The 15,418-nt window shown below is 29.6% G+C and overlaps 6 protein-coding genes across 10 annotated transcripts; 3 read left to right on the forward strand and 3 right to left on the reverse strand.

Annotated features, from left to right (window-relative positions):
• Window positions 1–26: 26 nt before the first annotated feature.
• Window positions 27–1,933, forward strand: LOC118064247 (E3 ubiquitin-protein ligase FANCL-like). The gene is made up of 6 exons (XM_035078725.1): window positions 27–709; window positions 778–876; window positions 939–1,186; window positions 1,247–1,436; window positions 1,513–1,737; window positions 1,820–1,933. Exons 1-6 carry the CDS (start codon window positions 434–436, stop codon window positions 1,916–1,918), a joined length of 1,137 nt encoding a protein of 378 aa, XP_034934616.1. The 5' UTR covers window positions 27–433; the 3' UTR covers window positions 1,919–1,933.
• LOC118064250 (NADH-cytochrome b5 reductase-like) lies at window positions 1,898–2,984 on the reverse strand. 2 transcript variants are annotated; one of them, XM_035078729.1, is made up of 2 exons: window positions 2,214–2,984; window positions 1,898–2,149 (listed from the first exon to the last, which is right to left on the reverse strand). In XM_035078729.1, the coding sequence occupies exons 1-2, from the start codon at window positions 2,953–2,955 to the stop codon at window positions 1,959–1,961; spliced, it is 933 nt and encodes a 310-aa protein (XP_034934620.1). In that variant the 5' UTR covers window positions 2,956–2,984; the 3' UTR covers window positions 1,898–1,958. The 2 variants fall into 2 exon arrangements, with proteins under 2 accessions (XP_034934620.1, XP_034934621.1); XM_035078730.1 differs by having other exon boundaries at window positions 2,028–2,149; window positions 2,218–2,984.
• A 407-nt stretch (window positions 2,985–3,391) lies between these two features.
• On the forward strand, window positions 3,392–5,348 carry LOC118064246 (proton-coupled folate transporter-like). The gene is made up of 6 exons (XM_035078724.1): window positions 3,392–3,531; window positions 3,654–3,911; window positions 3,989–4,338; window positions 4,417–4,696; window positions 4,772–4,954; window positions 5,089–5,348. Exons 1-6 carry the CDS (start codon window positions 3,432–3,434, stop codon window positions 5,310–5,312), a joined length of 1,395 nt encoding a protein of 464 aa, XP_034934615.1. The 5' UTR covers window positions 3,392–3,431; the 3' UTR covers window positions 5,313–5,348.
• On the reverse strand, window positions 4,742–6,851 carry LOC118064251 (sepiapterin reductase-like). Its single transcript, XM_035078731.1, has 3 exons — window positions 6,210–6,851; window positions 5,837–6,138; window positions 4,742–5,746 (listed from the first exon to the last, which is right to left on the reverse strand). Exons 1-3 carry the CDS (start codon window positions 6,442–6,444, stop codon window positions 5,504–5,506), a joined length of 780 nt encoding a protein of 259 aa, XP_034934622.1. The 5' UTR covers window positions 6,445–6,851; the 3' UTR covers window positions 4,742–5,503.
• Window positions 6,852–6,864: 13 nt separating this feature from the next.
• Window positions 6,865–9,835, forward strand: LOC118064248 (sodium/bile acid cotransporter 7-like). 3 transcript variants are annotated; one of them, XM_035078727.1, is made up of 6 exons: window positions 6,865–7,080; window positions 7,835–8,034; window positions 8,161–8,387; window positions 8,848–8,991; window positions 9,079–9,331; window positions 9,394–9,835. In XM_035078727.1, the coding sequence occupies exons 2-6, from the start codon at window positions 7,893–7,895 to the stop codon at window positions 9,636–9,638; spliced, it is 1,011 nt and encodes a 336-aa protein (XP_034934618.1). In that variant the 5' UTR covers window positions 6,865–7,080; window positions 7,835–7,892; the 3' UTR covers window positions 9,639–9,835. The 3 variants fall into 3 exon arrangements, with proteins under 3 accessions (XP_034934618.1, XP_034934619.1, XP_034934617.1); XM_035078728.1 differs by lacking the exon at window positions 6,865–7,080 and adding an exon at window positions 7,232–7,259; XM_035078726.1 differs by lacking the exon at window positions 6,865–7,080 and adding an exon at window positions 7,517–7,712.
• A 287-nt stretch (window positions 9,836–10,122) lies between these two features.
• Window positions 10,123–15,221, reverse strand: LOC118064243 (RNA-binding protein 26-like). Of its 2 annotated transcripts, none has more exons than XM_035078711.1 (9): window positions 15,025–15,221; window positions 14,504–14,622; window positions 13,942–14,233; window positions 13,475–13,636; window positions 13,005–13,357; window positions 12,641–12,889; window positions 11,237–12,528; window positions 10,902–11,159; window positions 10,123–10,707 (listed from the first exon to the last, which is right to left on the reverse strand). In XM_035078711.1, the coding sequence occupies exons 1-9, from the start codon at window positions 15,090–15,092 to the stop codon at window positions 10,627–10,629; spliced, it is 2,874 nt and encodes a 957-aa protein (XP_034934602.1). In that variant the 5' UTR covers window positions 15,093–15,221; the 3' UTR covers window positions 10,123–10,626. The 2 variants fall into 2 exon arrangements, with proteins under 2 accessions (XP_034934602.1, XP_034934601.1); XM_035078710.1 differs by having other exon boundaries at window positions 11,237–12,540.
• Window positions 15,222–15,418: the final 197 nt, after the last annotated feature.

Below are 15,418 nucleotides of genomic sequence, written 5' to 3' on the forward strand. Positions count from 1 at the left end.
TAACTTACAATATTTAATTGAAAATATTCAAAAACTTCTGTGTGTTAAAAACAAGTTCTTTCAGTTTTGTAACTATGTTGATACCATCTGGTCTTCTCTTCGATGGAATTATTTCCTTGAAACATTCATAATTGTATAATAAATTCAATTTCTTCGTACCCGATCAATTACATTTCGATACGATTACGCATTTGTGGTATTAGTAAACATCCACCACTTCAGCTGTCCATCAAGAATATTATATTACATTATTTTTATCCACATTCTATAAGGTTTAATATTACTGTAGTTCAAATAAATGATAGTGAAAATGAATTGTTGAATTTATTATTTAAACAACTAGAAATAGAAATAATATGTGATATTAATAAAAATAACCTAAATTTGAATAAAGCTATAATATAGTTCAAGTGGTTCCAATAAGATTATTATCATGAATGAATATCAAGAAATAATTAAATGGCATCCTCATTTGGTTCTCATCAGTGAAAAACCAGTCACGTGGTATGGTTTATTAAATATTAATAATGAAATACAAATGAAGATTAAACTAAAAGTACCAGAGTATCCAAAATTGCAAGGTGCAAGAATATTTTTTGGTGAAAGTGTTTCTTTAACTTATGGAACTGATTTTACTGCTAAAGTATCTGTGATGTTAGAAAATTCCAACTCAGTCATGGCATTTTTAAGTCAGCTTCAAAAGTTGCTGGTAAGTACTGAGTTTCATTTAATTTTTTATTATTATAATCATTTAATACGATTTTTTGTTTATTTCAGAATACTGTTATGAAGAAACAGACCTTTGATTATAAATTTCAAATTGATTGGTCTAATCACGATATTTTAGATGAGCTAAAGACTGCTTTAACAATTCCTGTAAGTAATTATTATTTTTCAATATCAACATGATTATTTATTAAATAATGTATGTATTTCAGGATATAACTATATCAGCAGGTGATAATTTAAATCTAGTAAAACTTGAATATAAAAATACATCTATGATTCTCAAGTACAAAAAAATATCTACTAGTCAATGGACATTTGTTTCATCTGATTTACCAACGTTATCATCCTGGTCACCTTTAGAAACTTGTATATCAACATTGAGTGAAGCAGCAGAAACATTGAAAACCAGAACTGATGTTTTAGAAGATACTTGGACTAATTTATACGATATTGATAAGTTAGTTATTCAATTATTTTTCATCATTATTTATAGTTAAAATATTGAAATTTTTTTTAGAAATTGCTGGGTTTTAGACCCTATCAATCCAAAACCTTTCCACTTGCATCGAAGGATTTATTTAAATCCTGCTCTATCACTTCTTATCACACTTGATCCTCTTAATCCTGATGCTCTTCAAGAGATTAAAATTTTAGGAAGTGAAGATGAAGTATCGAAATGTCAAGATTTAATTAGTAACAATCTACAAGTAAGTTATTCTGCCTAATGAATTGATAACTAAAAGATAAATTCATTAGAGTTTGATTGAAATATTCCATTTCTAGATGTGGACCAGTCATAAATCTGTGGTAAAAAATTTATTAGATTTATTAGAACTACCTGAATTACCAAAGCCTAAACAAGAGAAGCTAATTGAATCAGATGGTATTGTTTCTGATAAAGAGTGTTGTATTTGCTTTTCGAATGAAGGAGAAGATGGACAGTCTCCATCGATAGTTTGTAATAACGGAAAATGCCAAAAACATTTTCATACTTCTTGTCTACGTCAGGTAAGTAGTATAGATCTTTGATAAAATCTTTCCTCACTTTATCTTGATGATAAGTTTTACCAAAATTATTGTATAATTTCAGTGGTTGCAAGTAATAGCAGAAAGTTCCGTGCTTTTTGATAGAATACATGGTATCTGTCCTAATTGCAAAACGAAAATATCCTGCCCTTTATTAAAATAATTTATTAGATAGATAACATATAAAAAATAAATATTATCGTTTACTTAAACACATAATAGTTAATATGATTGCACTCTTGTGTCCATTGTGATAGTGCTTCATTAAATTCTTCATTACCACATATCAATACTAAAGTTGATTCAGATGATTCTTTTTGTAGTACTGCTTTATAATTATTTTCATTAATCTTTTCTTTTTTAATTTGAATATTATGGATAGTTGTTATTTCTTCTGAAAATGACATTTTTATAAATTTAATAAGCTTAATTTGCAATTGTTATATACTATTACATACCTACTTCTGTTACATGAATTGTAAACTCAACATTCCAATAATCAGCCAACAACTGCAGTCGTTGTTTTAAAGGAATTTGACACACAGATCTGAAACCAGCAAATAATTTAATTCGAGTTTCTTCTAAATCATTATTAACTATAGATTGAATTATTGGATAAAATGCTGCTATTCCACTTCCAATACAATACATAATAATCTTTTTGAAACTATTCTGAAAGTATAAAAATTCGCCATAAGGACCTCGGATTTTGACTTGATCTCCAACTTGAAGATTTTTTAATTTATTTGTAAAAGTACTATTTGGATAAACTCTAACTAAAAATTCGATATTATTATTATTCCAAGTAATTGGTGTAAATGGTTTTGACCATGTCAGAAGGTTGATGATAACATGCTGTCCAGGATTTAGAAAAATACAGCTGTGACTATCATCTTCATAATGCAATATTATTGTTAGGTAATCATCATTAATTTCATTAATTTTAATCACTTTAAATGTTTTATATAACGTTGGTACAAGTAAATTCTTAGATTTTATTTTTGAATTACTCTTTTTATTATCATCCCATTGGTCTATTAACTTTTTATGAATATCAAAGATACAAGGATTACATGAATTTCCACAGCAATCTTCTTCTGTTGGAGTTGGTGGTCTGTCAGATAATGATTCTTTGTCATCCATTATCATATCAAGAATTTTTAAATTGATCAAAGTTCTCAATTCTTTGTTGGTAAACATAAAACAGCTGTTCTAGTGTGCCCATATTTTCTTTTAGCCTTGACGAACAATCATTTTACTTTAAATAATAGAAATGTGATATTGATTACAGGTATGAATATTATCACTTTTAAAAAAGGTTTATTCTTTAGTTAAAATAGTAAATACTTGATTGAAATAATCACTGATAAATTTATATTTACAGGCATTGCTAACAGAGTTAATTATATCGTATGACATGGCGAAAATCTAAGCTACATCAGATAGACAAAGAGAATTGTTAACTTGTTATCATGTTGTGAAACAATTCTTCACATATGAGGTATACCTATCAAATCTACAGATGTTCATAGATGTATGAACAATACTGTCACCAACATCCCAGTGTCTTTATTATTTGTTTTATGAATTGATAAGTTTTACACAAATCTTGCCACTATTTACTTCTTCTTCTTATGTTTAACCTTAAAATTAACAGTTACATTAGAAAATAGAGAATGGATATTGAAAATAAAGCTATTTTAACTAGAGGATGGCGAAGATTCACTTATATGGAACCTTCTATTTTTTTATTATTCTTTAATTATGGAATGACAGGTAGAAGTATTGATAATTAATTATTCTTTATTACTGCATTATAATATCACTAATTAGTAGGCAACTGTTACTTGATTATCACAATTGAAAAATAAAAATTTCTATTATTTGTCTGTTCACAGAAACGATTTTTTCTGATATGATAATGTATCGCACTTGCAAAACGTATATCTCAAATAAAAACTCATGTGATCTTCTTCACACCAATAGTAGCAGTCAAGAAGCTCTAGATATTGATAAGATTGTCCAACCACATGCTAGTTATATTATATTATGTGATTCACTATTAGATGGCATTATTCCGGCTGCTTTAATATTATTTCTTGGTCCTTGGAGTGATAAATTTGGTAGAAAACCATTATTAATAGTTGGATATCTAGGTACTGACAATTTTACAATTTAAAATTAAAATTTCAAATGATATGAAAAATATATTATGTAATATTCCTTCTTCTAGGACCTGCACTTCATTATTTTATGGTATCAATATTAAATTTATGGGATGTAAATCCATGGTTATTTCTTTTAACCACAATACCTTCATCTCTATGTGGTGGTGGAGCAGGAGTAATGTTAGCATCTTTTTGTTTTATCTCAGACATTATAAGCAGTGATAAGCGAACTTGGCATTTAGCTTGTTTAGAAGGTGCTATTACTTCTGGACTAGTTATTGGTACTTTTATTGGTCCACTAATATTTAAACAATTTGGATATTTAATTTTATATGCTATTAGTTTTATTATCGCATGTATTGCTTTTCTTTATGTTACATTTTATGTACCTGAAACTATTCAAAATGAAACAAATGTAAGTATTTTATTTTACTTTACTGAAAAATTATGAATAAAAAGAGTTAAATTAAATTTAATTTAATTTTATTTAAAGGAAAAATGGGGAAATCCGTTTGATTTAAAATTGGTCAAGGAATTATTTGTAACGACTACAAAAAAACGTCCTGGATTAAACCGTTGGGTTCTTTGGAGTTGTATTTCAATACTTGCAATCTTCGTAATAATTGCAGATGGAAATGCACAGATTAATTATTTATTTGCAAATATTAGACTTGGCTGGGATTCTGTAAAGTTTTCAACCTACCATAGCATATCTATTTTTTTGTCAGTTGTAGGCATGTTTCTAATACTCAAACTTATGAAAAATTATTTAGGTAAATTATTTTATGATTACATATGTATTTAATTATTACATAAACTTGGTTTAATAAAATATATATTTATTTTAGGTTTTTCAGATGTTCAAAATGCATTAATGGGATGTTTATCTGGATTTATAGCAGCGATAATAAAAGCTTTTACCACAAAACCTTGGCACTTGTACGTAGTAAGCATAACAGGATCACTTTCTGGTATAATTTCACCAACAGTTAGATCAATTTTGTCTACATCTGCTCCTTCTGAAGATATCGGTACTATTAACTACGTATTATAATTTTTAAGTTAATTTAGTACATTCATTTAAAAGTATAGCAAGTAACAATAATAATAATTATTATTATTATACTTTATGAACAATCAACAATTAACATTTATTTTATTTCAGGTAAAATATTCTCAATAATTACATTCTTGGAGACATTACTACCTCTAGGAGGTGTCACTTTGTACACTGTGATATATTCAAATTATATGCCACCAATATATCCTTTACCAGCATATCTTTTATCAGCTGGATTGTTCTTCATTATGATATTATTAGTAATTCTCATTGATTGGAGAATGATTAAGTATCCCTCTGCATATCATCAACCAATTCAAGAAGATTAGTAGTTAGATACAACACTCTATATTGATAATATAGAATTTTTTATATTATTCACGATCAAATTTTTGATAACAATTTTGTAAATTATTTGAGTATTTAATGTTTTATATATTATAATATTTTACGATTAATATCATTGATAATCCATAACATTAGTTATGTAAAACTTTATAAAAATAAAATAAAAATATATTTATATTTGATCAAAATAATCAATATGATCGCCAGAAGTATATTTTTGCTCTTTGAGTATTTGAACAAGACGATTGACTGTTTGTTCAGTAGTGAGTTGTCTTTTTTCTTGTCGCATCGTAGTAAACATTTCTTTTGTGTCTGCATCAGAAGCTGTTTCTGATGCAGTACGTAACATGCCTGTTTCTACTGGTCCTGGAGAATAATTAAGAACGTTGACTAATGGAAATTCATCAGCAAATACCTGTTTAAAAATTAAAATAACATCGTCATTTATATTTATATTTTGTAAATAATTGTAAAATAATACAGGCTCTTTTAGTGTGATAATTACTTTAAAATACATCTCTCTAGCAGCTTTACCAGAACAGTAGTATCCCATTGATTTAAAAGGTACAATGCCACATTTTGAAGTGATGTTAATTACAAGTTTTTCAGTTCTAACGTTGTTAAAAATTTTCATAAAAACAGAGTTCAACACTGCTGGGGAAAATACATTTAAATCATAGTACTTTCTCCAAACGTCGAAATCGTCCATATCAACTGTAGATTTTGATAAATCTCCAATCGTACCAGCATTTTGTACAACAACTGCACGATCATATTCCAATGGATTCACATATTTATTTATAATTTCTAAAATTAAAAAATTATATTTATAACTAATTTTTTTTTAAATAATTAATAGATCATAAGAGTAATCATACCAGTAAGTTCATTAGCTTTCGCTAATGATAAATCAATGCTAACGTAGTTAACTGTAGTATTCTTGCCTATCCTTTCGACAGTTTCCTTTAATCCCTTTTCATTTCTAGCGAATAGTAAAATTTGTGAATTTTCACTTAATAATTCGGAAAAAGTTACAGCAATTTGCTGGCCAATTCCTTGACTTGCACCGGTTATTAAGAGAAAAACCTTTCCTGATAACACTTTAACCGCCATAATTCCAGCTGGACTTGTAACTATGATCAGAAAAGACAGATCAGTTGATATAGACACTTATCAGATGAGAATTAAATTGTCTATCGTTTGAAATCAATTCAATTTTGCATTTTTTCTTGTTGTAAATAATTTTCTCGAAAAACAATTACAAAAAAAGGAATAACTTATTTAATAAAGAATCAAATTCCTTATCAATGAGTGGCTATAAAAACCGTTTCGTAATCTGACTTTGATTACTCTTCTATCTGAGCCACGAGAACTTAGAAAATAATGTAACCAAGAGAAACTATTTCCATTATTTTCATATCCTTTACAATTGTGCTTTCATACAATCTCTCGGCTACTGTTTCTCTGTTTTTTTCCGCTCCCTACTATCAAAAAACGAAACTGAGCTCCGCCTTTCACGTCTTGAACTTACCACGTCTCAAGTTGGCAACAATGCAGTTTGTTCAGTCTTGCCATCGTAACTGCACAAAAAAAATAAACAAAAAAATTCAGTTCCATAAAGTGGATTTTTTTATATATTTTTCAATAAAATTCGACATAACGTTTAGTTGTAAATTACTGAATTAATGACGTTTAGGTTTTTAATCATTTTATTCGGTACTGATTACTTTATCCTGTGATCTATATTTTGTGAGCATAAAGTACATTTACAAGTTAATTAACGCATTATGAATGAAGTTCGATTAAGTTATAGAATAAAATAATTTATTATTAATATGTAGAGATAAATTTTTTGAATATACATTAATAATAAATTAATTTTGAATTTTCTGTGAATATAATTTTTAAAGGAAAATGTCCTTTTTACGGTATTTATTAGATAAAATTGTATTTAAATAATTTTCATTTGCTTGGCTTGATAATCAATATAAATTAGTTTCATAGAAGCATAATACTATATTTTAAAAATCAAACTAAATTAACTATTTAGAACCTAGAAATCATGTAGAATAAATTTTGAAAAATTGATAATAAATTATTCTCTTATTATCTTAAAAATATTTCAATTTTTTATTATCAACCTTTCCACACATTTATTAATATCTAGTCATTATAATGCATTTTTCTAAGAAAATATAGCAATTTTATTCATCAAGTTTACGATTCACCATAATTTAGACTTTATGCAAGCACTAGAAAATATTATTACTTTTTAATAATTGACTGCATGAATCAGCTACTTTTTGCTTGCATTAAGATGATGCACATTTTTTGGATGCATATCACTAATCATCCAATGATTATGGAAAAATTTCAAATGGGTAAGATATATTTTTTATCATCCCTGGATGGATAAGAAATTGATTATTTAAAAGATTCAGCTGAAGTTTTTTAATTCATCGTATCAATTAATAATAATAATAATATTTATATCATTTTTCAGATAAAGTTATCCTAAAAGAAGAATTAAACTGGTATTATTACAATTAAAAAGAAGCAAAATGACTTTAGAAAGCTCGCAACCATTACTATCATCAAAGCACAGAAGAGATCTTGATATAATATCTCGTTATGGATTTTTTATTCTAATGTTATTATGCATGCTTTTTGCATCAGTGCAACCTAGAATAGGTGGTGCAAATGGTAAAAATAAATTCCGTGTCCATCTAAATAGAAAATTTCGAATCTTTTAACATACATTTAATAAAATGAAAAGTCTAGATACTCAATGTATATAATAATATATATCTTATTCTGTCAAAATTTCAGGAGTAATTAATGGAAACATTATTGTATGGTATTTAGCAGTGCCAATAACGTATTTTGAAGCCGGCCTGATTTGTAGCCCTAAAGCATTATACTCTGTACTCTGTGATGGATATCTCATAGCATTTGTCATGGCTTTCATGTATATTTTAATGCCTCTTTTAGCTAGAGTTGCAAGTTGTCTATTAATTTATGTTAATGTTAACATATGGCTTTTGAAAGGGATGGAGGTAATAATATGCACAAATAAATATTAATTTATATACAGAAAAGTATTTAATATTAAGTAAATATTTTATTTGTTTATTATTATAGCAAAATTTCATTATAACTTATTTAGTTTTATTACAGTTATTTTTATTTATAATATTCTTCAACGTTTATTTGCTATTCGTATTCTTATGATTTATAATAAGTATATTTAATGAACTTTATTTTTCACGGTACGTAAAATGTTTTACATTTATTATCTTTAAGTGTTATCGACTCACATTTTTATTATTGTTATTTAATTTCACATCTATGTTTTTCTATAAAATTAATATAGTTATAACATAATTTCACAGTTTTTAAATATTAATTAATTTAGATTTTTTTACTTTTGTCACACATTAAAATTTTTTAGAAAGAATAAATTTTTACAATTTTTAATAATTGAACATCCATTAATATATCTCTCATTATCTTTAGATTTTTTACTGTATGCCACCTCCATTTAATGTAAGTTTTGCTCTAAGTCGTTTAGCAAATGCTGATTTAGCAACAAGTATCATAACGACTTTGATCTGTCACTTGGGAGGACTTTTAATATCTCCATTTCTGCTTTATTTTATGGTGATAAAACAAAATTATTACAAAAACAAATATATATATACGAATTAGTACGTTTAATTAAAACAATTAATATTAATAAATTTTCAGTTAGGAGCATCCACTCCTCCTCTTGTAGGAATTAACCTTGGAGAAATAATTTATAGTACCTTAGTGCCTTTAAGCCTTGGAATAGTTTTTCGGACATTAATCCCCAAGTTAGATTCCTACTACAATGGCCTTCAAACAAATTGGATACCTTTAGGATTGTTGCTAGTGACGGCCTTCCATTGGTTCTGTGATGCAATTACTGCTGATTCTGCTTCTCTTCAAGCCCTAGATGTTTTACTCTGTGTATTAATTGGTAAAATTTTTCTAAAATTCTGAAATGAATTATCAATTTTTATTATTAATTAACTTTTATAGCATGCCTGGGACAAATGTTGATAGCTGGACTCTGTTGGATGCTCTGTTCTCAATGGCTCTCAAGGAATGTTCTCTTAGCTGCATTATTCACAAGCACAAATAAGTCCGTAGGCCTTGGAGGATGGGTGATCCGTGGAGCGTATCATGGATCGTCTCATAGTACTGCTGTTAATTTACCAATGGCAATTTTGCCAGTAGCCCAATTACTTTTAGGAAGTCTTTTAGCCTGTTGGGTTTCTCCATGACGAAGGGTTTATACCAAAAAGAATGATTCGAATGAAATAATCAAAAGTACTTCGCCTAACAAAGGAGCAGTCGTCGTTGATATTAATGAATAATGGATCAAAAATCAGAGCTTTTTACTAGATATTTTCAGTATTAATCATTTTAACGATCATGATTAATAATTAAATGGATCTTATAATAATTGAAAAATATTTTAAAATAATAATCAAAACGATAAAATAAAATTCACTTGAAGTACAAACATTATATTTTTTTGATATTTGTCATTTCATATTTTTTTAAGTATTTCTTTCATGTCATTTAAAAGAAAAAATCTTGAGAAATTTATTTTTACAATGAAAATAAGAAGATTAAAAAAATTGTCACATAAAATTAAATTGATGCATCAGAATTTATAAACATAGACTTTGAAATAGACTGGCACATTTTTGGCGTATTCTTAGTCTAACGTTTGATCGTGTGCATTTAAAAAAAACTATAGGATATTGGAAAGGACAAAAATAATATATAATATTTATATATATATATAAGTAATACACGAATGAAATTATAGCCGAAGGACAATTGATAGAATCGGAGCAATAATTTGCATAAGTCCCATACAAAACATAGCGACTTTATTCTACAAATAATGAGATAATTTCGCTTGATTGATTTTTTGTTTGTTCATTTTTTCTTTTCTAATAATTAATTTTATCTTTTTGAAAATTTGTATATTAGTTTTGTCTATGTATGATACTTAGATTCGATATGTAGCATATTTTATGCTACCAATATCGCGCATGGTACATTTAATATAACAAGTATAACATTTATAGTAACGTTGACGTGCATACGTCTTGAGAGTTTAAAAAATGAAAGCCCAAATGCACTAGTCGACATTGGTGCAACGTAGACACTAGAACCGGGCATGCGCTCACTCAAAAGATAAGTGGGTCTGTGACTGTATTTATTAGCAGCAAAATATTGTCACAATTGTCGATGCTGCTATCGTCGCCAACTTCTAGATTCTCCGTCTTCATCTTCTTCTTCTTCATTTTCTTCCAAAAGTAACGTTTCCGCAGTTCCCTATGAATTAATCATTGAAAATAAAAATATCTCAGCTTACTTATTAAATTAATTTAAAAAAATATAAATCAAATAATTGTAAATTGTTTCTCTCCATTGATGAGATAGGAGCGTAGAGCCAATTTTCTGATTAAAAGCTATGATGATAAATTTAACGACAATCGTATTAATTTTTTTTATAGTATCGTGCCAACCTCTAAATCGATCTCTTCATCAGGAACTTGCGCTTGCTCGGAACGTGCAGCTACGACTGCATTCGAATTAGCACTTATTCCACCTCCTCCACCACCACGATGTAAATGATGACTGGAAACCCATGTCACAGATAATAGTCTATCCTGGAACGTTCGACCTTTTGCCATTGCAACCTCGGCTTCTTTTCTCGATTTAAAGTTCAAGACAATTGAAGGCGTTGCGTCATCGACTATTTGATTTATAATTTCTCCAAATTGCTGAAATTGAAATGATTATTTTTTAAACAATATTTTTCTCATTTTTACCCAAATAGGTTTTTGTAACAATTAATTACCTGGAAATGAGCAAGAACCTCTGCTTTTTCTTCAGTTTCATAACCAGAAATCAGTAGACTAGTTGGCCGATGATCTACAGAAACATGCGTGAAACCTCCTCGGCCACGACCACGATACGTTAGAGCATGACCACCTCGGATTACTCGCGTAGGTTTCACACCTCTTCCAGCTGTTGTACTTGTATTCAAACCTAAAGCAGCAGCCTGAGCTTTTAATTCATTTAACCTTTTCTGCAGCTCTCCAGCATCTTGGCCCTCTTGCTGTGCAGTCATAAGATCTAATTCAGCGTCAAGAATTTCTTTTTGAGCTTGCTCTCGTGATTTGATTGGTGTTTTTGTTGTTCCCGTTTGTCCATTCGAAGCAAGATCTTTTTGAAGTTGATCAATAGCCTGTTGTATCATCTTAATCGTTGACATTATCGCTTCTTTCTGTTCCGGATTTTTCTCAGCTTTATCAATCAAAGTACGGATTTCCCCTAAATGCTTGGCTAATAAATCTTGTTTTCGTTTACGAAGATCAGCAGTTAACTTAATTGCTTCTTTACGCTTTTCTTCCTGTTTTTTCTTTAATGTTTCCTTGACAGCCAACATTTCCTGTGTCTTTTTTATTGCATTAACTTTCTCCTCTCGTGAAGGAACGGGTGGAACGATCTTTTGTGCAGCAGGAACTAAACTTTGAGTCACTTGCTGTTGTTGTTGATCATCATTTGTACGGCGCGTAGGAACGTATTCACTTTCTTCAGTTTTTACTGTTACAGCAGCTCCCAATCTTTCTTTTACAGATGGACGAACGCTTGGAGGAACATTTTCAATAGCACCACCAGCAGAATTATTGGTAATATTATTGTGCCAGAACACCTTGATAAATCTATTGTTCAACACAGCCTCGGTGCTCCGGTATGCAGCTTTTGCCTCTGATGGTAATTGAAATGTTACAAGGGCGGCCTCAGGGTCGCCACCGAAATTTACTTGAATATTTACAATTTTACCGAACTTTGAAAAATGATTATTCAATTGAGTTATATTATTCAAAATTCGTGGAACTTTTTTAAGTTCAAGGGAACAATTAGCAGGATTATGAACAATGCGTTGTTTAGGACCAAGCCGATTAAAATCAAAAGTTTGCTTTCGTTTTAATGGATTAGCCGGAGGATGAGTCACTTCTGGAGGATGGGAAATCACTGGTACACTTATCAACTCGCGTTGTCCACGTCCATAAATTCCAGCATTGGGTTGAGGATGTCTACCCCATGGTAATCGCGGTTCCATACTAGGTGCATCTGGGTTGTACTCTGCAAAAGCATCTGATACATTTCATTTTTATATTAAAAAATTATTTATCAGTAACCTATGTTGCTCATAAATATATTTTATTTTTAAATATTATTAAAATAATATGCTTACCCATATTCGAATGATGTTGATTTCGTAGATGAGGTGGTGGCAAACTTGCAAGTGGTACATGAGGAGGTGGAGCATTACCATTATGCCCCGGAGGTGGTTCTGGTATCGCCGTTACTGGTACCGTACCGGGAGCTTGAGCACCGTGAGGTCCAACGCTTATAAAACGGCTTAGTGCCACATCTTCAAGAACCACTGGATCTGTTCCATGATCGTAAGGACAAAGATCACCACGCATACAATACCCTTTTTCTAAAAACCGTTAAACATTATATTAATAATCAACTTCATATCAGAGAATATATTGTCATTCATTATTGATGATTGTTTATTATATTTTTTAAAAATCATAAATTAATTTCCATACCATCAAAATCACGGCAACGTCTTTTAGATGGAAATGGTCCAGTTTGATTATTTGGAATATTCGAAGCAACAGCCACAACACTTTGAATAGATTGACTTGTAGTTGATAATCTCATATCTATGTCTCCATGATTACTATCCTGAGTTGGAGTACCACCGGGACTGGCATCTATGCGGTCTAATCTGCTCACTTCATTAATTCTCTCTGACCTGTCCACTTTTTTCCGATCCGGGGATCTAGACCGTGATCTAGACCGCAATGGTGTAGGCGATCTATTTCGAAACCTTGTTCTATGATCCCTGTCACTAACAACTCGTATTCGTAACGGAGATGGACTCCGACTTCGACTACGTCTAAAATTAAATTGATATTATTAAAAATTTTTGTCTAATAATAACTATAAAAGTACAAGAGCAAAAGTTGTTTGAAATTTAAATATGTTTCACTAAATAAATATTAAAAATATAAACCTTCTATCATGTCGTCTAACTGTTGACGGAGGTGATTTATTTCTCCAGGGCCTACTTCGATCTCGTTCCCGGTCACGACGAAGGTGTTCTCTACTCCTTGACCTACGGCGGTCCCTCTCCCACGATCTTGATCGTGACCTTGATCGTGATCGAACTCGACCTCTGTGTAATTGATTTAATGATTGATTAATGAATTAAAGTCACCGTTAATTGACAATTGAATTATATGAGACAATTACGATAGTGATAAAAAAAACATTTTTTCAAATTAAATTAAACAAATAGTTGAAATAATTTCAAAACAAAAAATATTTATGGCTAGTTTGATTTATAAAAATTTTGAAATAAAATCAACAGAAACAATGAAGTTAAAGTAAAGAATAAATAATAACTCTTATGAATTATTTATGAGAATTAAATTGAAAAGTTATATAATTGATTGATTTTACAATCAATTTAAAACTTACCGACTCCTTGGTCTTTTATCTTTATCATCCTTCTCTGATTCAGATTTCCGAGATTCTCTTTTAGTTACTGGCACAACCGTTGAGCCATTTACTTGTACTGATAATGCTGGATTTGTAATCGGAGGTAATTGAGACATGATTGGATCTACTAGTTTCTCTGATGGAATTGGTTGAGATGTTGGATTTTCTGTAGTAGGTAGATTTTCTTCCTGCGTCGTCACCATTTTCGAAGGTAAAACATACTTTTGAGTTTCTAATGTTTTAAACAATAAATCCACAAATTTTTTGGTTTCTACAATAAACAATATAATCAGTTATTAGTCAGAATATTTGACTTTAACGAGAATTTTGAATTGTTATTAAAATCGTCATAGTGAATACTTTCTAAAGACTAATACTAAGGTTCTAAATAACAGCTATTATTTGGGACATCTATTCAGTAATTATATATGAATAGAATATTTATGATATTGGCGGTCAGTATACTAAGTATACTTATTGTAAAATTTATTTGCAAAGGTCTCTATAATAAATTGAACATTCTATAGCACTAGCACTTTACCGTGTTGTAAAAATACGTCCAGCTGTTCAACCATTCCTCCTCTTAACTCTTCTAGAGTTTTGTCTTTCTTAACCAATGCGTAAACATACTTGGCCAATGCTGCTGGGTCAGCATCACACCTGTGGATTTTTTTTTTGGATTAATATAAACAATAAATAACAGGTTAGGATTATTTTATTTGTAATATCTTCAGGTAAATAGAGAATAATTGAATCTTATTATGAAAAACGTGTAGAGAAGGTGAGTAAAGAGATCGATTGGTGATTCGGTGTAGTTTTGAGATTGGAATGGAGAAGCGTGACAGAGTTTATCATCAGAAAGAAAATATAACCCATGAAAAATAAGAAGGGTGTCGAAAGTAGATAAGATAATAAGTTATAATTGATTAAATATTAGAGGAAGGTATGAATTAAAAGTATGGATAAATAAAATACCACACGCAAAGGCACATGTATGAACCATTTACATTATCAACTCTAAACGCACACAAGCCAAAATATCAGACAAGCTGGCCTACTTACAGAGGCTCCAAAACTTCAGTTAGCCAAGCCTTGAACTGATCTGGATTTTCTATTATCATTTTTGACATACACTCGTTGAAAAGCACATTAAAATAATTAATTAAACGTTTTCTTAACAAGTTTTATGGGCGGGAATAAGTACTCTTCTAAGTGAAGATAGTCGCCATTCTGAAAAACTTACACACCAATACATACTTCATATCACACACATGCAATTGATTGCTTCTAGAATGTGCCGCTAACGTCGACACTGTTTGCGACCTCTTGCCGCGAAATCGCTTTAAATTGCTTTCTAGTCTAAATACACTCTGATATCAAGTGATATTATATCAGTTTTTCTTTATTACATGTAATAAATTAAAAGAAAAAAGCGAAAAAATCTATTAATACGATA

This window comes from Chelonus insularis, unplaced genomic scaffold, assembly GCF_013357705.1.
Source record: "Chelonus insularis isolate UGA/USDA-ARS -01 unplaced genomic scaffold, ASM1335770v1 contig_175_pilon, whole genome shotgun sequence".
Lineage (NCBI taxonomy): Eukaryota > Metazoa > Arthropoda > Insecta > Hymenoptera > Braconidae > Chelonus > Chelonus insularis.

Excerpts from the sequence above, each read along its gene's own strand:
- LOC118064247 (XM_035078725.1), top strand. The coding sequence starts at position 434 with ATGAATGAATATCAAGAAATAATTAAATGGCATCCTCATTTGGTTCTC. Across the intron at positions 710-777 it reads GTCAGCTTCAAAAGTTGCTG|AATACTGTTATGAAGAAACA; the intron begins GTAAGTACTGAG and ends TGTTTATTTCAG. Across the intron at positions 1,187-1,246 it reads AATTTATACGATATTGATAA|AAATTGCTGGGTTTTAGACC; the intron begins GTTAGTTATTCA and ends AATTTTTTTTAG.
- LOC118064250 (XM_035078729.1), bottom strand. The coding sequence starts at position 2,955 with ATGTTTACCAACAAAGAATTGAGAACTTTGATCAATTTAAAAATTCTT. Across the intron at positions 2,150-2,213 it reads AATTCATGTAACAGAAGTAG|AAGAAATAACAACTATCCAT; the intron begins GTATGTAATAGT and ends TGTCATTTTCAG.
- LOC118064246 (XM_035078724.1), top strand. The coding sequence starts at position 3,432 with ATGGATATTGAAAATAAAGCTATTTTAACTAGAGGATGGCGAAGATTC. Across the intron at positions 3,912-3,988 it reads ATTAATAGTTGGATATCTAG|GACCTGCACTTCATTATTTT; the intron begins GTACTGACAATT and ends TCCTTCTTCTAG. Across the intron at positions 4,697-4,771 it reads ACTTATGAAAAATTATTTAG|GTTTTTCAGATGTTCAAAAT; the intron begins GTAAATTATTTT and ends TATTTATTTTAG.
- LOC118064251 (XM_035078731.1), bottom strand. The coding sequence starts at position 6,444 with ATGGCGGTTAAAGTGTTATCAGGAAAGGTTTTTCTCTTAATAACCGGT. Across the intron at positions 6,139-6,209 it reads GAAAGCTAATGAACTTACTG|AAATTATAAATAAATATGTG; the intron begins GTATGATTACTC and ends TTTTAATTTTAG. Across the intron at positions 5,747-5,836 it reads CTAGAGAGATGTATTTTAAA|GTATTTGCTGATGAATTTCC; the intron begins GTAATTATCACA and ends ATTTTTAAACAG.
- LOC118064248 (XM_035078727.1), top strand. The coding sequence starts at position 7,893 with ATGACTTTAGAAAGCTCGCAACCATTACTATCATCAAAGCACAGAAGA. Across the intron at positions 8,035-8,160 it reads TAGAATAGGTGGTGCAAATG|GAGTAATTAATGGAAACATT; the intron begins GTAAAAATAAAT and ends TCAAAATTTCAG. Across the intron at positions 9,332-9,393 it reads TTTACTCTGTGTATTAATTG|CATGCCTGGGACAAATGTTG; the intron begins GTAAAATTTTTC and ends TAACTTTTATAG.
- LOC118064243 (XM_035078710.1), bottom strand. The coding sequence starts at position 15,092 with ATGTCAAAAATGATAATAGAAAATCCAGATCAGTTCAAGGCTTGGCTA. Across the intron at positions 13,637-13,941 it reads GATAAAAGACCAAGGAGTCG|AGGTCGAGTTCGATCACGAT; the intron begins GTAAGTTTTAAA and ends TCAATTACACAG. Across the intron at positions 10,708-10,901 it reads ATGAAGAGATCGATTTAGAG|GGAACTGCGGAAACGTTACT; the intron begins GTTGGCACGATA and ends ATTAATTCATAG.